We start from the raw sequence: 21,360 nt of genomic DNA on the forward strand, positions 1-21,360 counted from the left end.
CATCCACAAGTGGACTGAATATCTTCCATTGCCTGCAGGTAAAAGCTATAGACTCGGGTTCACCAGCTAGAGCTGCTGGAGTGGAAGTGTTTGTTCAAATATTGGACGAAAACGACAATAGTCCAGTATTTGCTCGCGAGCCAACTGCTTTAATGATTCCCGAAGATATTCCTCCGGGTATTGAAAAAATTACCCTGCAAAATAAGTTTCTAAGTGTCTAAAACCGTTTTCAGGTAGTCAGATCACAACGATTAAGGCTACGGACGAAGATATCGGAGAATATGGCAAAATCACGTTCATTCTTGATAGACTATCAGCACAGGGAAAGTTCTCCATTGAAAGTGATACTGGCATTTTGAAAGTGGCCGAAAAACTGGATCGGGAAGAGAAGGGCAATTACTTGCTAATAATTCAGGCTTGGGATAATTATCAGTACGGGTTCAACAGTGGAGAGAGCAGAAATGCTTTTAAACATCTAAAGTAAGTAGGCTCTCTTATTCACAAGAATTTAACGATCGTCTTCTGATGGGAACGTCCACACAAGCTTGCCTCCAATTTTCAGCAAAAGGAAAATTTTACACCGCAGTTTGATGTGAAAATATGTTTTTTAGCGTAACTCTTCTAGATGTGAATGATAATAAACCAGAATTAGTTGTGGATCCTGGTTGCGTTAATATAACGGAGTTCCACGAACCCAAACAACCCATTACAATTGTGAGGGCGTCTGACAAGGATGATCCGAATACGTCCAATGGACAGGTAAATTTTGGGGTGTTTCTCCTAACCGGTCGCTTTTATGCTTTGGAAAATGTAGGTTATCATCGATATTGCGGACGGAAACCAGCAGGATCTGTTCGATTTGAATCAAATCAACGAATGGGCGGCGCAAGTTCGCACCACACGCTCTCTGAAGAGGAGGCATGGAAATTACACGCTGATTATCCGAGCGCAGGACTTAGGAGAGCCCAGTTTCCTGGTGGAGGCTCCATTGCATATTTGTGTAATGGACTACAACGATCATGCCCCTGTTTTCGTTTCGCCGCCGCATAATTCAACACTTAGAGTGCCGGAGGTGAAAATTTTTCGTTCTTTGCAAAGCTCTATTCTGAACTGGTTAATTTATCTGGCAACAGAACGCGACAGTCGGAAGCCCTTTGCTCCAGATTGTGGCCACCGATGAAGATGTAGGCCCAAACGGAGCGGTTCGATATCGGCTCAAAGCTGACCCGGCTGGACATTGGAGGGCGTTCAATTTGCACCCAACTTCGGGAATTTTGGAACTACGATGGCCAATGAACCGGAAAAAACAGAAAATTTTTGATGTAAGCAATCAGCTCTTTTATAAATGCCATGCACTTGAGTGTAACTTTTCAGATTCGTGTGGAAGCTTACGACTTGGGCATTCCAACGTCTCTGAGTTCCGATCTGGATCTGACGGTTTATGTGACCGACATCAATGGGTATCAGCCTCAATTTAGGGAAGACGAATTTATCGTCAACTTTACAGGTGAGGATTCAGCTCTGATTTGGCGTGTAAACTTGTCTCGCTTAGCTCTATTTTCGCGTTTTTTCATCTCTCTAAAACGAGCGCTCACGTCTACAAATATGTTTCTTTTTAATTTTGCATCTCAAATCCTGTCGTGAACTTTTGTAATTCTACATGTGAGGATTTACGGGGAAATGTGTTGAAACTCTAAGAATATTTTGAATGAAAAATTGGTTATCATTATCGGCAAAATCACAATTATAAAATATCTAAAACTGTGTCAAGGCGAAACTTGAAGTTTTCACTTAAGTCTTGCCTCCTAACGTGAAGGTTCAAATGCCGTAAGTTTAAATAAAATCGCACAAGACGCCAATTTTTTAGAAAATTTGTATGTAGTTTTAAGGCTTAAAACTGACGTATCCAATCAGTTCTTGGCTTTCTTTTCAAAATGAACTGGTTCCAAACGAAGGCACTTAGCCACTTGATACCGCAAGTAAACCCTTTAAATCGCACTAATTTTGGATTTTTGCAAAGTACGTAAATTTGTTCAGTTTAGAGCCCACACATGAAGCTTCAAATAAGGTAGTTCCTATTAAAATTTCATTAAAATCTGATTTTTGCAAGCTATGTATAAGCGAGTCTAGAAATGAAAATTTTGATCCAAATGTCCACTCTCTTTAAAAAATCACAACTCCCAAACTATAGAACAAGTAACAATTGGAAAAGTTCACAGTCACTAACCCAAACATGAAGCTTTCAGTCCCGTAGTTCTTATAAACATTGCATAAATTTTGATTATTTAAAACTTATAAAATGCGAGCTTCAAAATGAAGTTTCTGCGGAGTGACAATGTTACTGGATGTAACGTTTTTGTATTATTCTAAACTCCTTTTTGTTCGCTTTGAGAAAAACTCAAACTCACTCCCGATATAGAGCCAGGTTTACTCTAGATCTACAAAATTAACCTTCTAGTTGGCCTAGGAGCTAAATGGCGAATTTTCTAAACAGCGCTGAAAGGAAATTAAAAGCGATATTTAAAAAAAATGCAAAATCCCTGTAAGACTTGGAGAAAATCGAAACGCTCCTCAGATCTAGAGCCGCATTTAGTCAATATTCAGGAGCAAATCGGTTCTCTACCTGCTCCAGAAGCCAAACAGGGAATTTTTTGAAGCCAAGCTTGCATAGTGGCAATATTGAATTTAAAGCTGTTTTTTTTTAATTTACAAAATCCGCTCAGGCGTCTACAAAAAGTTAGGACTCACCCCAGATACAGAACCACATGTACTCTATATCGGACAAAAAATCTCCTGTCTTCTTCCTGTTTAGGAGCTAAATGGCGAATTTGTGAAGCCAGCACAGCGGCAATGAAAAGCTCAAAAAATGCGTTTTTTTTATTCTGCAAGTCTGGATATGCTTTAGCAAAAAACCAAGGTTAACGCCAGATATATAGCGATCTTTGCTCTATATCTGTAAACCAACTCAGCCGTCTAAGTGATCTAAGTGTAAAAAGGCGAATTTTTAAAAGACCGCCTATAGAGCACCTGCACACTGCCAATAGAGAGCAAAACGTCTAATTTAAAAAAAAATCATAATCCTTTAAAGAAAATCCAAATTTTCCTGAGATAGAGCGTTTAATTTACCCAATATTTCTAAATTACAATTAGCTCTCTATCTGCTCCAGGAGCCAAATGGGGAATTTTTAAAACCAAACTTCCATAGCGGCAATTGAGAGATCAAAGGGTTTTTTTATTGAAAAAATTTGCTCAAAATACTGTAAAAAATTAAAACTCACTTTACGTATAGAGCCACATTTGCCTTATATCCAAGAAAAAAAATCAGCTATCCACTTGGTCTAGGAGCTGAATTTTTGAAACATTGTCTACACCGCAGCAACAGAAAGCTCAAAACAGGCTTTTTTTTTAATTCCACAGCTCTAGTGGGGCCTTCGGAAAAATCCAATTAGATCCACCCAAGATATAGAGCGATGGTTGCTCTAATTCCGTGAACAAATTTAGCCCTGTCAATCCTTCGAGGGTGAAATCACGAATTTTTTTATCAGCTGCTATACAGCACTCGCACAGTATTTACAGAGATCCAGAATCGCCGTTTAAAAAAAAATTACAAATTCCGCTTGAGACGCTGAAAAAAATCAAACTTTTCTCAGATAGAGAGCCTCATTTCCTCTAAATGTGGAGACGAAAACCGCTCTGCATCTGCTTCAGAAGCCAAATGGAAATTTTTTAAAATCAAGTCTGCACAGCGGCAATAGAACTCGCAAAGGTCTTAAAAACTGCAAAATCCGGTTAAGCTCTTAGGAAAGGTTTAATGATGATTTTACCGATTCTTAATACCTACAACCTCATTTTCCTGAAAATAAAAATTTTGTGATTCCAATGATGCGATTCCAACTCTTGCACTTTCGCAACGCTATTTTGGACGGGTAAATACTGCAAAACTAGCAGGAATAAATAACTGGTTTTGCCGATGTTTTACGTACGATTTACGTACGAAAAACACTCAGCTTGTTTGTTTAAACACGCAACTTTTAGCTGACAGGATTTTTAAACGAAATGTTAAAAACGCGTCGAATTCGAATTCACAGTTGGATTTCGTAGAACTTTGTTCGCTTGCTGTTGATTAATTCAGCTATTCATGGTCGATTTGGGCGAAACACGCAAAATCACAAATTTTTTCAAAGGAATACTCCTATCAATGATCGACTAGTGATGCGAATATTCGAGTTGGTCCTATAATCAAGGTTCTACTAAAATCTCTTATTTAATAATGGGAATAATACAAAACAACAGCGAAATTGTCTAAAAACATTTTGTCTTAAACTTTCGAGTAAAAAGTAGTTAAAATTCCATTTATAATTAATTTCAGAAAATAAAAAACCTGGATCCGAACTAAAAACTCTACCGAAAACGATTGATAAAGAAGAAATGGAAATTGAAAGTACGCCAGCCCCGATCTGCTACTTCATAGTGGGCGGAAACGAAGATGGTTTATTCAATCTACACCCAATCGATCACACTCTACATGTAAGTTCAAAATAAGTGTACAAAATCCAGTTTTCCGGAAGGTTCTAAACAACAGAGCACACAGACATAAACCTATAGGAATTTTTACTTTTTGCAATGGTTTAACTCAACACTCAACTTAACTTTAACAAACAAAAGTCGAAACCCAAACGGTTGTTTCAGGTAACGCGGTATTTGGACCGGGAAGAGAACGACGTTCACTTGCTTCTAGTGAAAGCCACTGAAGATTGCACGTATCCTCCGGAGCCTCAGAATTTTTTTGACTCAGACGATAACACGCAGCTCAAAGTAATTGTGAAAGTTTTGGATGTAAACGATAATGCTCCCAGGTTTATCAGACGTGTATTCACGGGTAAGTTTTCACAATCTACTGCAGATCATGAGTGAAAATATCATTAACAAAATGTGAAAAAGAACCCAAAAACAAATCCAATGCAAAAAAGGATTGACTAAAACTGAAACGCTTAGGAATCGAATCGTTGGTTGCGCTACGCAAATGGTTTGGTGCGCCAACCCAACGTACCAGCGCAGTAACTCAGTTACGTTCACTCCGTTCAACTCAGTCCGGAAAATATTGATGAATTTGTTTTTAGATTTATTTTAAGGGCCATTTATCAATAATATTTTTAACATTTCTTCAAAATTTCAGAATTTTTCAGTTTTAGCAAAGTTACCCGTTTTTCTAAAGATTCACTTCAACATACTGACAATCTTAAGATATTTTTCGAGAAAAATGATGTTAAATGTATTAGAACACTCGCCTCCTTTGTGGCTTTGTAAAATTTTTCCCTTTTCAGCATCGAATTTTGGACAAAAATCAAATAATTTTCTATCAAAAAATGACCTGAATAAGTGAACGTTTATAATAAATTATTTGGAAAACTCCATTCCATTCCATTCCTCTGAAGACTGTAGAGCTTGTTAAAAAAGTTTGGTTTTTTAGTTTTGACTGATTTTTTTTGCTTTTCTTTCCACTCATAAACGCTCTATTTTGTGAAGTTTCACTTAAAAATACTCACGATTTGAAGGTCTTTTACACGAAAAACTACAAGCTATATCTTTGTAAGAATTTTATAATAACTTTTTAATTAAAATTTTTCCCGTTTCTTCCCGAAAATGATTAAAACTTTCTCAAAAACCGATCACAAACTAACAGTTTTTAATCAAAAATGCAAGAAAAACATTATTATCTGATGATTTTCTTCTTTTCTGGCAATAATACGGTCTTAAATTACAGCCAAAAATTACAAAATTAATTTTGCTAAAAAATTCGCCTCATTCATCGGTTTGCAGAGAACTTTAGAAAACCTATTTCGGCTTCGAATTTGACAGAGAAACCAAATGAATTTATTCAGTAATATGATCAATATTTGGAAAACTCGTCACCCTCATAGCTCTAAAATTCTTTGAAGTTTCATCAAAATTTCCGGATTTTCTCGTTTTAAACCAAATGCTTTCAAAGAAACGTATGCGCAAAAGCAATGGCTTTTTTGTTAGATGTTAAAATTCTGTCATCGGCCATGAGTTATAGCTCATTGACTCAGAGAGCGGCAAGAACTCAAAAGCGCAACTCAAGTCCAGGCTTACGTTGGTAAAGAAGTTGAACAGCATTAGGAAGATTTCTAGCCCTATGAGTTCCAATTTCGAAGCTGAAACTCCTTGTGCAAATATAACTGTCGATTAACACAGTTTTTTTGCCTTTTCTGTGGATTTCCTGTCTAGCTTTCATTTTTTTAAAGTTCATTTCAGATGTGTTTCTTGGTGTTTTCTCTCTTAATGACTCGCATTCGGTTTTATTTTCGTAGCCTTTGTAATTATTGTGTTTGGTATTAAAATGTTGTTTTTTTTTTTGCTAAATACACACCTTCAGCCGTAAAAATGTGGGAAGTGACAATAGTTTCTGAATGATTAGCCTAAGCCTAAAACAGTCGGTAAAAGTCGCATTTTTTGTAAAATATTCGATTTTAACAGACAAAATCACTAAAGTTTCCTGCAAGTACGACTATTTTATAACAAAAATCGCTGGTTTTTAAATCAATTGTGCTACTGTTTGTGATTAAAAAAATTACCCAAATTGTTTTTCCTCTTTTGTTTTTTTAAAAATGCCTAATTTGAGGTAACACTTTCAAGAGCATCAAGAGATTCTAAATAAATCAGTGTTAATAGAATCTCTATTTTTACAGGAATGGAAACACATCCGTCCAAGTAATATAATTTTTACATCATTATAAACTGAATTGAAAAACTGCTAAACGCTATAATCGAATTGATATTTTCTCGTTAAAAACGACGATTTTTCGCCAAAATCTAAAAGTAAAAATAGTTCACCTGAATTGCTAAGACTTTGAAACTGGTCTCAAAAATCGAAGACTTTTGCCAAAAAAAAGTTACTTTTTGAACCCGCATTAACGCAAATTTTACTGAGCTTCTAAACGAATTTGCTGGAAATATATTGATTGGCTAAAAAGACAATAAAATACTTTAAAGTGTTGAAAATATGGACGTGCCTCAAAAAAGCGGATGAATTTAAAAAGTATGTATTAAATGTTTCCATCATCTTGTAGATGTGACCGTTTCATTAAGTTTCTACAAAAGATCTTCGGGCATCCAGTGTGAGGTTTCAGTCGTTTTGGTAGTGACTCTTTGGTGCATTTTCCGCCATCCTGAGCAGAAGAGATACTTACGGGAAATATTTTTCTTTAAATTTAAATTATGTCCAGCTAACTCGCCTCTTCACTAAAGCTTTTCACTTCATTGTTAGCTTTAAGAGCTCTATTTTTTTTAATCCTAGGGGGAGTTAGCACGGCAACATCATTTGGAACGAAATTCATGTCGGTCAAAGCGGAAGACGCTGACTATGGACCCAATGCCCTCATTTCCTATTTTATCATTGGGAGAGTCCAGATGACATTAACCGAAGGTACTGGAACCAAAACCTTCAGAAGGTGTTTTCAATGGTTTTTCAAACACTTAGGTCTAGACAGCTTGATGCGGGCTCCATTTCTGGTGGAAAAAGAAACTGGGTCGATCAAACTCAATTTTGACCCTCAACAGGGGATGAAAGGCTACTTTGATTTTATGGTGCTGGCCAATGATACCGGAGGCCTACAGGATACGGCCAGAGTATTTATCTACCTGCTGAGAGAGGACCAAAGGGTGCGATTTGTGCTCAGGCAACATGCGCCAGACTTGCGGGATAAAATTGAAATCTTCCGAGAGTGAGTGGTTTGGAAACTGTTCTTCTATTGGACAGTGTGATAGTCATACCCTGATATTAAAGTACTTTAGGAAATGTGACCGGAGCCATCGTGAACATAGACGAGTTCAGAATACACGCAAACCATGATGGCACTGTAGACAAAACTCGAACTGATCTGTATTTGCACCTGGTGGACCGACAGGATAATTCTATACTGGAAGTAGCTGATGTGCTGCGGCTGGTGGATCAGAACACGGAGAAACTGGACGATTTGTTTAAGGTAAGTTTGGAAAGTATGGAAACATTGGTCTTGGTCCAGAGGACCAAAAATTTACTTCGTGCATACCTATTAAAAAATATTGCCTATATTTTCCTGGTGGTCGAGCTGATTCCATTGCATTTGCTGCAAAATGACCAAGGTGGAATTGTTTGAATTTAAATGGAAAGTTGTTCTCCGTGAAGTTTAAAGGAAAAATTCCAGTACTTCTGAGCAACGTTTACTGTTGGAATAAAATTGTATTTTTAAAGTTACGTCTAAGTCAGTGCAAAATGATATGAGATACCATTTTAGTAGTTCAGCTTCAATCAAATCAAAAGACAAATCTCAGAAACACCAATTGGTACCTACAAAATTTTAAAATGTTCAAGAGCTCGCGTTTTAGCACCTTAGAGAAAAAGTGAATACCAACTTTTTTATGCACTTTGACTCGCTCTATGCAGTGGTGAGCTCATACTTCTTTCAATATTTTTAGTTAGGAAGCTATTAACGGCTTTTTGGAAGCAACGTTTCTGAAGTTTTCTGTTGTCCAAATCGTTGGAAAAAATACGACTAAAACTTTTCACAATCCGCAGTTTAAAAAAGCTAAGGATTTTTGATAGGAGACTTCGTTAAGGAGGAAAAAATAAAGTATTGAAGTTAAGCAAAATACAGTGTGCATTTTTGCAAATTTCAGCATCTATAGCCAACAGTTGAATCTTTGTTGGAATTTTTTTGAAAATTGCGTTCAATCTCAATTTCTGCAAGCTTAGTCAATGAAGATAACCACCCAAAAGTAGATTCCCTCTTAATAATTCATAACTCCCAAACTAGGCCAAGTCGAAACTTTAAATTTTCACCATCTTTAACCAATACTTGAGAGTTCAAATGCTGCGTTTCTGTTTAGAATCGCATGATAAGCCCATTTTCTGTAAATTTTGCAATTGTGAGGTTTAAAACTGATGCATCGAACCAGTTGCCGAACCAAACTGTCGGCTTTTTTTTTAATTTACAACTTCTAAACGAAGGCACGTGACCACTTGAAGTTTCTGAAGTCTATAGGCCTCAATTTGCGCTTGAAATACTAAAATTCCCATTAAAATCACACAAATATTCCTTTTTAGCAAAGTACGAGGACACCAGTCTCAACATGAAAGTTCCCATTCACATGTTCGCTTTCTTTGAAAAATTCTAGCTTTTCTTTAGCTAATACTTAAGGGTTCAAATGCTGTGTTTTTAGTTAAAATCGCATAAGAAGCCCATGTTTACTATGAGATGTAAAGTTTTTGTATTCTTCTAAACTTATTTTGCCACCATTCCAGACTTCAACAGACGCAAAATATTAGATTCTGCAAAAAGAAAACACACACCAATGGAATTTTTAGTTTCCAAGTCGAAAACCTTGGAATTTTTATTGCTTAAAGCTTGTTTCTGCTATTTAGTTTAATGTTTTTGTGAACGACTGCTCATGTGGTTGATAGAGATTCTTACAAGTTTCCGTGTGTATTCTTATTGGTTTATCAGAGTTCTCAACCCATCCAGGGTTTTGTCAAGTGAAGACGAAAACCCTCATGTATTTCCATATGAGCCTGGTTTTTCACTTGCAACACGTACTTAATTACAATTTTCACTTCTTTGGTGACATTAGCTGAACATTTTTGTGCAGGATTTCAACGTTCTGGACACGCAACCTGCCGGGAGTTTGGCTCTGAAGGCGAAGCTCCAAACCGCGGGAACAACGTTTTGGCTAACAGCAACCTCTTTGTTCCTGTTTCTGCTCCTGCTGCTTATTTTGGCCTTGTTTATTACTCAACGCCACGCATACCAGCGAAAACTGAAAGCTGCCACAGCTACAGCTTATGGTAATAATTGCAGCTGAAAATCCCTGACTTTAGAGAAATGAGTGAAAAGCTTTTGCAGTTCGAGCGGATTCGGACATTGATGGCAGGGGCTTAAGCATGCTCGGGGGCCGAGTTCCCAACACGAACAAGCATAGCATGGAAGGCAGCAACCCCATCTGGCTAAAGGCTTATGAGAATGAATGGTACAAAGGCCCTGATGACCTGAGGTATGATTTTTTTGAAACAGTAGCTTGATTTTGCATTAAATCCTTCTACAATGTTTCAGCAACACTTCGGACCCGGATTCACTGGATGAAAACGTGATTTGCGACGGCGAGGCAACAGAATCCATCGAACACGTGCCGTCAAACAGTTGCGAGAATTTAACTTCGGATCTACTGGCAAAGCCAAACATTTATCACACTTTGCCCATGCCCGTTCCACAGCCACGCAAACTTGAAACCACCGAATTATGATCGTTCGTCTGTGGAAACTTGGACTAGACAGCATTCAGCCACTAGTTTACATCGTGGAAGAAGTTCCGGAAGAAGGAAATTTTGAGTGTCGTCCCATGAGGCCTTAGTCGGTCAACTTTCGCCCAACATCGACGCTTTATAGAAATTCGTTTTAACTGTATAAAAAGCGAAGATTTATGATTGGATGTAATTAAAAGTGTGATTTTTTGTGCGTTGTTTTATTATATTACAGGGTGGTTTTTAGTGCGAGAGAGTCCATTCTTTCGAAAAATAGTTTTATATAAACGTTGTTGACGCACAAAGTGCGCACATTTTAAAAATATTTTATATGTTACAGAGTGTCTCAGAAAAGCCAGGCAAGATCAAAGTGAATTTTTGAAGTGATAACTTTTTATGGGAGGGTGAACAGATTTTTCTCGGTAACGGCGGTTCCCACTCCGGCCTCTTCGCGCCTGAGGCCTGAGGCTTGGGACGCACATATGCACTTTTTTGTTAGTCCGGGTGCATCTGTAGATCTGATAAACTTTTCAAATACACATTGCGTTATTAACCTGACAGTGATTTTGATTTATCAATTATTGAGTATCACACTCATTATTGTGTTCGGTGCAGTTTATTTTATAACGCTGATAACAATGAAAACAAATTATCAAGGGAGAAGCTGCAGATACTGCAAATACTAGGTTAAGGGTGCTCATGTACTAAATGCCTATTCGAGTTTCGCCATCTTTTAAATTTTCAATTAAAGTACACACACAATTATACACACTAAAGCAGTTTAAGTGCACAAAAATGCGGATCCTCCATCAATTTGCAGAAAAATGTATTACAAACTTTTGAAAATCATGTTCAAACGACCGGGTATTTATCATTGCAAATGAGATTGCACATTGCCGTGTACTGTTAAATATTGTTTTAAGAACTAACAATCGATGTTGTGCAACAAAATTGTGCCTAAGATCCACTACAATAAAGTTTTTGAAAAACTGTTGGACCTATTTTAAATCGCCTGATTGATTGTGGACGCTAATTCGTATCAAGGAAAGATTAAAATAAATTAAATCGCATCGATAGAATCCCGGTACCGATTCCCTATGTCTTACTCTCCGTCTGTAGTCCAGATGCTGCCCAGATGATGTCCAATTGCATTGTATTGCACGATTCGGTAAAATATTACTACCTACTTGTTTAGTGATTTTCATCGGACATAATTGTGAAACCAGATGTTGAGCGGATATTTTCTAAAGAAGCTAGGGTGAATTTATGAAAAACGCTCAAGATTAAGTCCAAATAGAGTGTCACAACTATTATTAATATCTTTTAATGCAATAATATGTTCTATTATTTGTTATTTTATTTTGTAACAACAAATTATCAAAATTTATATATCTGTTTTGTAATATTTCATATTTAACATAAAATGATAAACATCATTACAGTTTTGTAATAATATATAATAAATACGTTTTGAATTTAATTGAAAAATATTTGAGTTTACCTCGGTTATTTAAAAAAACATGGGTTCCGTCTTCTTATTTTCTATCACGCAACGCATTCTTGATGTTAAGACGATACGAATCTCTCTTCAGCTTATATTTAGAAAATATGTCAAACAAATTAATTTATTTTTTAGTCCTATTCAGATACAAGTTGTATCAGACGTTCATGAGCAACATACACAAGAGCAGTCACAAAAACATGCTACAATGCGAAAAGTATTAAGTAATGCTGAACGCCAAAAACGATTTCGTGCTAGAAAAGGAGCAGTCAGTAATAGATCAACTCAAAGTAACTTTTATCAACCACGAACTAGCGCTGAACGTCAAAGATTATACAAAGCAAATAAGAAATTACGACTAAAAAATATAGAAACTCAAGAAGAAGAGTTTACAAAAACCCAAGAAGAGCAATATGTGCAACATCTCGTTAAAGAATGTTAAATGTTGCAAATAAAAAAGATATTTTACATTCAAAAGAAAATTAAATTTTACCTATTCCTGATGCATTTATAAATTATTAGACTAACAAAAATATTAAAATTAAAAAAATTAATTATTATTGCCCATCATGCGTTAAACAAGTTCAATATTTTATGGTTTATATAAATATATGAAGTTATCACTTCTGTCGAGCGTCCCGTGACGCACACCATTTTTTTTTTTAATAGAACTAGCCATTTTTTATTAGCTCATGAAATGCAGCTTGAAACGCTGCATATGCACCGTAAATGTTTTTTTCTTACTTGCGACGATGACAGATTATCGCCATTTTAGTTAAATTTTGCTTCAAAACATGCAAAAAAAGCAGTTAAAGATACAAAAAATACGTCTTTCCAATCACCACAGATCCGTTAAGAATTCTATTGAACAGGGTGTTAACAATGCGGACTTCAATGTAAAACTTTTTAACTCAAAATAACTTTTGTTTTTCAAATGGAAGTACCTGTATATTAATACGACATTAGATAGACAATTTACAAAGCTACAAATTTGCATTTACACTTTAAGCTGTGAAATCAACAGTTTTCAGATTATAATTTATTTAATTTAAAAATTTCGTGTTTGAAAAGTGTGAAAATTTGATGAAAACCACCCTGTATCTGGAAACTTAATGAGAACCAGGCACTCTAACATTTATTTTCTCTAAAAGGGGTAAAAAAGGGTGTTTTCCATACTCATTCTGAGTGGGCAGCGTGCAGCTCTGCGTCCACAGAAACGGAAAAAAATGGGCGTAAGCAACAAACAACTAAATAAAACATTTATTTCATTATTGGTAATATCACAGTGGTGTCTTATGTAATGAAAAATACTAAAACCTCTCCACAGTATGCTGCTGCTTTTCCGGCTCTCCAGCAGGGAGAATTGGCCTTCCAATCATTTCCGCCTCGTAGACCGTATCCGGCAATTTCTGGTGCAACGTTTCGGGAAATAATAAAGTCAACAGTCCAGCTAAGATGGACATTGCGGCGAAACTGACCAAGGGCAAAGGCTCCCAAAACTGGGCCTGAAACATGTGGCTTTTGATGTAAATTTTCATCCAAGTGAAGACATTACCAGCAGAGGAGTTTGCGGTGAAATCATGGAACCGCAGCGTCCAAACGTGGAACATGTTCCCATAAAAGAGTGCCTCAAGTTGGTAGGAAACATTTCACTGGTGATTATGTACAGGATTGTGAATGACGCTGTGGCCCCGAATTTACCAATAAGGTACACTGATAAGCTCCCCCATCTGGAAGCTGCATTATTCACAATATTAATTCATGCAGATGCTTTTCACTAAGAACTTGTGTGGGAAACGTGAGGAAATTCTCCTTAAAAGGCAAAAACAACTAAACTAAAAAAAAATTGAGAGGCTCACCTGGTGGAATAAAAACGAACGCCAAGCAAGCAGCTCCAGTCAGCAAGTAACTATAGACCAGCGTTTTCTTGCGTCCATATTTGTTCACTATAAAGTTGCAAGCGAAATAGGCTGGAATCTCAACCAGCGCTGTAAAAAATTGTTAGTCCCTAAGCATAATCGTGCAAAAGTGGTAATTACCAGTCAAAATAAAATCCAGATAATTGTTGCCGGCAACAAGAGAAACGGAGTTTAGAGTCAAGCCATAGAAGAGGAAAGTGCAAGTGATCCAGCAAACGCAACAGGCCACCAGCCTCAGCATTAAAGTGCCAGATTTGACTGCTTCTAACACCAAATTGCCTGATTTTCCTAAGCTCTCCGAGGACTCAGCTTGATCTGCAAAAATACCTTAAAGTCTATTTGCGCGGAGTAACCATTTACCAGCTTTCCCCTACTCAGAACGACTGCATCCAGAAATTCCAGCTCCTTCTCCGAGATTTTCTTTCCGTTCACTTTTGCTGCTTTTCTCAATGTTTTTTTGGCCTCCTCAATCCGGCCATTGCTGAGGTTCCACCTCACCGACTCCGGAATCAGCCACAAGTAGGAAACGAGCAGAAATATCGGAATGTAGGAAGTTAAAACAATGTACCTGCAAACATTATGCACATTAGTTTGGAGAAAGCCCAACTGGGCGTCGGAAACCTACTTCCAGGACTTCACCAACCAAGCGATTAGCGCCACTAGGATTTCACCCACTGCGTAGCAAGAGCTTATTAGAGTCCCTGTAAGAACCCTCTTGGATGGCCCAACTAGTTCAGCTCCTATAAGCCCCAAAATAGCACTCAACCAATGCAAAGTTCAACTAGTTTTACCCAGGACAAAGCCGCAAATGTAACTGCCGGAACCAAATGCGGCGTCCAGAAATTCGAAAGTCAAGAACCACTCATATGTGGGCATAAAGGCTTTGGCGCAACCACAAACTGCACACAAAATCATGCCCCAAACCAGCAGGAATTTTCTTCCGTACCTAAAAACGCCGCGGATAAACCAATCATTTCACCCACATTTCGCTTCACATTACTTGTCTGATATAATTCCAGAAATAATCAGGCCAAAGAATTGACCGATGTTGTTTACGGTGCCTACCATAGTCAATTTCCATAAATTATTGTCACATTGAAGGCCGTACTAAAAAAATCAGTTAATGCGGCTTCTAGATAATTAGGAAAAACCACTGCGACAAACATAATTTGTTGATAAATATATCCATCAGTTAGTTTGTAAATTGGGATCTTGAAAAATAAATTTAGTAAAAACCAAAAACGGTTAAATCTTCTACACAACCAGTTTTGGGTAATTATTAAAGCAGAGGCACAACTGGCAGGTTTAAAGTTTTTTGACTTGCAAATCAGTGTTATGCCCAGACGGCTCGGAACGAACAAATCCATTAGAAATGGCTTGGGAAATAAATTAGTGATAAATTGCTAAAGTGCTCAACAGTGGATATTAGAAGACAGCTTTGCAAGCGAATTTTCAAAAAGTTGTCTCCACTGAAACAAAACTGCGATTCTCCCCAGGAAAATGAGATTTCTAGAGAAGAACTCTTCCTAGTTCGTTTGGACCGGAGAACAAATATTTTTTATTGCGGATGCTAAGCACTGACCAACAGTACACCACTTTGTGTGGTAACTTGTAAAAATTCGCCTTTGCTCAATGTAAAGCGCGATTTTAAGCCAAGCCTTTGCAAAGAATAGAGAAAATTGTCCTCCTTTCAATGAGATAAATAGACTCTTTGCACCTCGTTTCGTTTAAGAACTAAAAATGTGTGAATTTGAGCCGGCAATTATGACCAGGAGGCAGATTTGCAAACCGTCTTTGTAAAGCGTTTAAAATTCGATCTAAATTAATTAAAGTGGACTCACCCCAAGCAGTAGTCAAAAATGGTTGAAAGGCAGGTTTGTAATCCCATTTTTTCAATTTATTTAAACTCAAAGAACACGATAATTTTAAAGCCCTACTTCTTAACATATAGTCAAAAGTATGCTCTCTTCAATAGGATAATAGGAATCCCCTTAGCTCCTCTAGTTTAAAAGCAAAAAAATAGTTAAGTTAAATTTTCCAAATAAGGGCTAGTAGAAGGTAAATTTAGAAGCCAATTTTCAAAACTTTGTGTCTACTCAAAAATAACAGGGATTTTCACACAAAAATTTGATTTTTTGGAGAAAAACATCCCCTTCCTGTGGTCAATATCTTTTCACCTCATTTAACTCTGAAAATAAAATATTTTGAATTTGTACCTGCTGATCAGAGACGACTAGCAGGCAAATTTCAAACATAATTTGAAAAATTCGTCTTAGTTCAAGGAAAAGTGCTTTCGTGACAAAAGGTCCTGTTATTTAAAGAAAAGTGTGGGCTTCCCAGTGGGATAGGTCATCTCGCTAACTTATCCAGGTAGGAAAAAAATGAAATTGGACTTCTCTGTCTTTGGAGGGCAGATTTACAAGCTACTAATAAAAAAATTACGTCAACTTTAAAAATATCGAGATTTTTGCTTCAGAATTGCGATTTTTGGAAAGAAATATGCTCTTTCCAGTGACGTGCCAACTACCTTTCGAGCTCATTTGACTCGGCTGTTACAGTTTCTATTATAAGGCAGTTTTGCACGGTAGTTTTAGAATTCGCCTTGATTCAAGGCGCAATTTCGAAAAAAAATTTATGGTACAAATCAGAAGTACCTACGCTGTTTTGTCGTTTTTTTCGTCTACCAAACAGTGGCTTTAGTAGGCAGGTTTGTAAGCCAATTTTCAAAAAATTGTCCCCACTGAAACTAAACTGTGATTCTCCTAAAATAATTGGGATTTTTAGAAAAAAACACATGCTCTTTCCAGGAACGTCCACATTTGTTTCTAGTTTATTCGACATAGTAGATGAAATATTATTAAATTGCATCTGCTGAACACTGGCCATTAGTGGGCAAATTTGAATGCTTGCTTTTAAAAAATCGTCTTTTCCCAATTGGGCGATTTCAGAAAAATCTTTGCAAAATATAAAAAAAGTTTGCTCGTTCCAGCGAGATAAATAATTTTTTTGCCGCTTTAATGGCGCGAGCAGAGGAAAGCATATATAAATCCGGATCTGGCTTGAATTTGAGTTTGATCTTTAGGCGGCTTTTGAACAACTTATCAAGCTGCACGAGCTCAAAGTTTCATAAAAATAGAGCAAAAGTCTGATCTGAGAGAGTTCTGCTGCGATCACATCTTCAACGCGAATTTTTTACTCATTTTCCAAACCGTTCTAATAAAATTGTTGCGCCTTAAACCTGCCAATTGTTCAGCTTTGTACTTCAATCAGCAACAGTTCGACACGAATAAAGTTTTTTGTTTCACAAAAACTGTTTAAAAGTTTAAGAACCCTTACTTCTTGTAAAATGGTTTCTTCTGTTCCATTATAAACAAAACTTCCACATCTTTCGAGCACTTGAATATCGAATCCAGCTGAAGAACAATTATTGAATTGATCCGAAGAAGCATATCTTGAGCATTTGTCCGGATGATTATTGATGAATGGAATGGCATGATTAAGCCAAGGCTGCAAATATTCTGCTTGGCCTTCCTGGTCGCACTGGGGAATTTTGCATCTGCAAAAATAAACATTTAGCTATAATTTAGTGAACTTCCTCTAGCCATCCGCTCAGCCATTATATTACTGTGGCCATTACATTTGATGACTTAATTTATTTATGCTTTATACTATCAATTGTGCCTAATTTGGCCCATACCAAATTGGATAATAGTACGTGCTATCATTTTCTGTGACCTTTTGCAAACCGTCTTCACTGTCGAACGAGATGCAGATTTATTCAATGGCTGCGACACGTTTTAATGCATTTAAACCTGCCTCTGATCTTGACTTAGTTTTCAAGATCGGCTTTTATACCATAACGTTTTATAAATAATTTAAATGTATTAATTTTTTTTAAGTTAGCCATTCAACGCCATGGTCAGACTTATAATTATGCCCAAGTGGTTGCAGCAGAATTTCAAATAACTTTCCCACTATTTGAGAGCTTTAAATTTTAATTACTATTAATTGTTTTAAATGCGATCTACTTAATATATTGGTGTTGATATCAGTGGTGTTTAAAGTAAATTTCCTTTAATAACGATACGCCCCCCTGTAGATGTAAGCCACTCGGCAGCGGCTTCAAGCTAGGCCCGGGTAACACTGTGTTGAGTTGCGCTATTGAGTTGTTGCCGCTCTCTGAGTCACGAGTTATAACTCATCGGTTCATGAGTTATAAGTGATTCATTAAAGCTTTACGAGACCCGAGACTGAAATTTTCACATCTAAAAAAGATAATTTTTCACATCTTTTCTGAGTAACGTTTTACTACTTTGTTCAAACAACTTTAAAAAAGTCATCTAGATTTTTCCAGCAACAGAACTAAGTCCAAAGAAAGTCGACGAGTTTTCTTGTAAAATCGAATCTCTTAATTTTTTGCATAAAAGATTCAGTTTGCAAGTATTTTACAGTAAAACGTTGGGAAAAACGCGGTTTTGCTGTTTAGAGACAGTGTTGTTCAGAAATATTGACCTAACAGTGAAGAAACTCCAGTTTCCAAGATTTTGCAAATAAATGATTATAAACTTTCGCTTTTTCAGTTTGGGGAAATATTTTTGGAAAAAGCCCCAGAAATTATTATTAGGGTTTTATCCATAAGCGGTTAAGGAGGCGAGTGTTCCAATAAAATGTATCTTATAATTTTTCACAGATACCTGAAGTGTCAGTATTTTAACTAAAAAATATTGCGATTTTTGCCTAGAAAGAATTGCTTAATAGAAACTTTGTTAAAACTGGAATGGCCTGAAAATTTAAAGGAACTTCGCGATAGGCGGCGAATTTTCCAAATACTTTTTTTCACTTTTGCTCTCTGGTCGTTTTCGGTTTTGGAGAAAACTTTAATGGTTTTCGGGCAAAAACGGGAGGAATTTATTTCTGTTTTTGTCCCGAATTAGACGCTGAAAAAAGTTTTTGTACATTTTTTATAAAGCTATAAATGCATCTTGTAATTTTTCGCGCAAAAGACCTCCATATCGTCAGTATTTTTATGTAAATCTCTACAAATAGAGCATTTTTGAGTAGAACGTGAAGGAAAAAAAATCATCAGTTAATACTGAAAAACCACATTTTCCGAACAAACTTCTTCAGAGGTATGGAGCTGACTAGATTTCGAAGTAATCTGTTATAACTTTCGCTTATTCTGTTCGCTTTTTGCTACAAAATTATTTTATTCTTGTTTCAAATTCGAAGCGGGAAAAGGATTTAAAAAGTTTTTACAACGCGACGAAGGATTCGAAATTTATTTCATCATTTTTCGCCGAAAATCCCTTAAGATTGTCAGCATTTTTCAGTGAAACTTTAGACAATTGAGCATTTAGAAGAAAGAGCAACTTGCCTGAAACTGGAAAAGTAAATAATAAAATTTTAAATAAATCTAAAAACAAGTAAAAAGTCATCAACATTTTGCCAGCAACAGAACTGTGTCACTGCGCCGGTGCGTTGGGTTGGCGCACCAAGCCATTTGCGTAGCACTGTGCCAACTACAAAAAATTCACTGAGTTAGCCAGGCCTACCTCAAGCTCGAAAAACTCACTAGTTTTATACAGAAAAAAATGTATTTGTTATCTTGTTCAAGTTCTGGCAAAAACGTTTAATTTTTCCTTATAAACAGCCCGTTTTTTAAATATTGCTTTAGCCGTGGAACATAATGTTTAAATAGATTCTTTCGCAAAATTCAATCAGGCAAGCCGGATTTTTGACTAATTTAAATTATTATATGTGACTGGTGTAAACATCACGACCAAATTATTAATTTTAATGCTTCAATTTTTGAAATGTATGATTTACACGCGGATAATAATGATAATTTGCCGATTATTTGATTAAATCTTGCAATTAGTGACGGTAAAAATGATTATTCATGTAAAACCCGGTATTTTTATGTGCATGCTAATTAGTACTTGGTTTACGCCAATTCGATCAATTATCATCCTTTGGTGGGATTTTGAATGCAAATTGTAATGAAAGTTTCTGGAAAGTGGGCTAATCGCTCTTCGAATCACCTGAAGCGCAAACACTCTACCGATTAGAACTTGTTGAGAAAAGCAAATTTATCGGTATTTTTGAATACTTAAATATCTAAAGTCCAAAACGTTTTTTATATGGGGAAACAAATATCGTAATTCTTGATGGCACTCGAAAATTTGCGAGAGACGCCGAGTGGAACAAAACATCATCGAAAGCCTACATTTAGAGTGTTTTACAGTTTTTTTTTTGAATATGGAAAATTATTGGGCAAGATTTATAAGTAAGTAACTAAAGCTTCCAACAAAAATAATCAAAAATAGGAAACGTATTTTTCACCTGATTTTCAAAGTTATTTCAGGTAAAAAAATTGAGTTAAAAAACGTTAATTTAGTATTACTTTTCTAGAATTTTCTAAAACGTTGCTGTTTTTGTTGAGTTTTTACTCAACAGCTCCACAAAACCAATTAAAATAATAAATCCAAAATATTCCTTGATATATAATCAAATACCCTCTATGATCAACCCTCTGAATTTCCGAATTTCAATTTTGACAAAAAAAAATATATCAAAATAAAATTATAAGAAATTAAAGAATTAATTAACAAAATTTCATCTAATAAATTTCAAGAAGCTATTCTAGAAGAACATAACAGAAATCATAATAAAGATAAATTAGACAAAATATTAATAAATCCGTTATTTAAAAATAAAGTACGACTATGAGTTCGTTCATATAATAAATTTTCCGAACAAAATAAGTCTAGACCTTAAACCATGAGCCAATATCAAAATTTAAGCGAAATTAAGCAAAATAATTGCGTTTCTTAGTATTAATTAGCGACTGATCATTAATTGTTCCGAATTGTTTAGTATCCGCTAATAATATTTTGAGCGCAAAATCAGTTTTGCTAAACAACTCTGAATGATTATTTAAATGGCCAGTGAAATGCGTATTTTACCATCTTTTAGCGGCAAAATAATTCAGCAATTCTTACCTGTAATCTAAGTTCATGGCAGTAAACACATAAGCTATATGGACCATCGAATGCATAACTACGGCTACACAAACCAAACTGAACACATAAGTTTGATATTTGCCAAAATCCCCCAAATGGATCAGAATTGAATCTAATGAGTTGTCCACATTTGCAGCCCTTTTTCGCATTTTTGCCCTTTTATTAATTGATTTTTTTGTAAAGCGACGCACCAACCGAACAGCGAATTATCGTAAATCGGACTAGAAGGTACCAATTTCCAGTTGCGGATGTTATATTAGGTGGCAGAGGTTCCCACCACACAATATAGGTACCGTTTACGGCTAACACGATAAGACAATCATTCTTTTAAAATAACAAACACATGGATTATAGTATTAGATGTACATTGTTAGTGCTTATGGCCGATCGTAAACTTAGCTTCCTGTTAAATACGCACAAGCTCAAAAATAATTTCTTCGCAGTTGGAATCCAGAAGGAAATATTTTGAGTTGATTTTCCAAATTTTCTGCAAAGCGTTTGACAAATATGTGCATTTTTAGGTGATTAATGTTAATGAACATTTTTATTTTCTGGCGCCGAGTGCTTATGTATATTGGAATTAATTTACTGTTATCACACGCATATAGAGAAACTTTCAGAT

The 21,360-nt window shown here is 36.1% G+C and overlaps 2 protein-coding genes across 3 annotated transcripts in view; one reads left to right on the forward strand and one right to left on the reverse strand.

Moving 5' to 3' along the window:
- The window catches only part of LOC109536593 (cadherin-23), a 33,532-nt gene extending 23,026 nt beyond the window's left edge, over positions 1–10,506 (forward strand). The window contains exons 17-30 of the mRNA XM_019902879.2: positions 39–177; positions 234–480; positions 612–759; positions 815–1,072; positions 1,134–1,322; positions 1,375–1,507; positions 4,370–4,527; positions 4,690–4,879; positions 7,319–7,447; positions 7,502–7,745; positions 7,808–8,006; positions 9,649–9,844; positions 9,903–10,050; positions 10,110–10,506. Of these exons, the coding sequence (XP_019758438.2) occupies positions 39–177; positions 234–480; positions 612–759; positions 815–1,072; positions 1,134–1,322; positions 1,375–1,507; positions 4,370–4,527; positions 4,690–4,879; positions 7,319–7,447; positions 7,502–7,745; positions 7,808–8,006; positions 9,649–9,844; positions 9,903–10,050; positions 10,110–10,299 (2,568 nt within the window). The 3' untranslated portion in view covers positions 10,300–10,506. The remainder of the gene's footprint in view (positions 1–38; positions 178–233; positions 481–611; positions 760–814; positions 1,073–1,133; positions 1,323–1,374; positions 1,508–4,369; positions 4,528–4,689; positions 4,880–7,318; positions 7,448–7,501; positions 7,746–7,807; positions 8,007–9,648; positions 9,845–9,902; positions 10,051–10,109) is intronic.
- A 2,533-nt stretch (positions 10,507–13,039) lies between these two features.
- Positions 13,040–21,027, reverse strand: LOC109536592 (organic cation transporter protein). Of its 2 annotated transcripts, none has more exons than XM_019902877.2 (10): positions 20,718–21,027; positions 17,053–17,272; positions 14,717–14,823; positions 14,508–14,662; positions 14,342–14,456; positions 14,091–14,284; positions 13,837–14,043; positions 13,657–13,785; positions 13,353–13,534; positions 13,040–13,302 (listed from the first exon to the last, which is right to left on the reverse strand). In XM_019902877.2, the coding sequence occupies exons 1-10, from the start codon at positions 20,885–20,887 to the stop codon at positions 13,108–13,110; spliced, it is 1,674 nt and encodes a 557-aa protein (XP_019758436.1). In that variant the 5' UTR covers positions 20,888–21,027; the 3' UTR covers positions 13,040–13,107. The 2 variants fall into 2 exon arrangements, with proteins under 2 accessions (XP_019758436.1, XP_019758437.1); XM_019902878.2 differs by having other exon boundaries at positions 13,837–14,031; positions 20,718–21,025.
- Positions 21,028–21,360: the final 333 nt, after the last annotated feature.

Source organism: Dendroctonus ponderosae, unplaced genomic scaffold (genome assembly GCF_020466585.1).
Source record: "Dendroctonus ponderosae isolate FM_Combo_2020 unplaced genomic scaffold, Dpon_F_20191213v2 Dpon_F_20191213_1, whole genome shotgun sequence".
In the NCBI taxonomy this organism is placed as follows: Eukaryota; Metazoa; Arthropoda; class Insecta; order Coleoptera; family Curculionidae; genus Dendroctonus; species Dendroctonus ponderosae.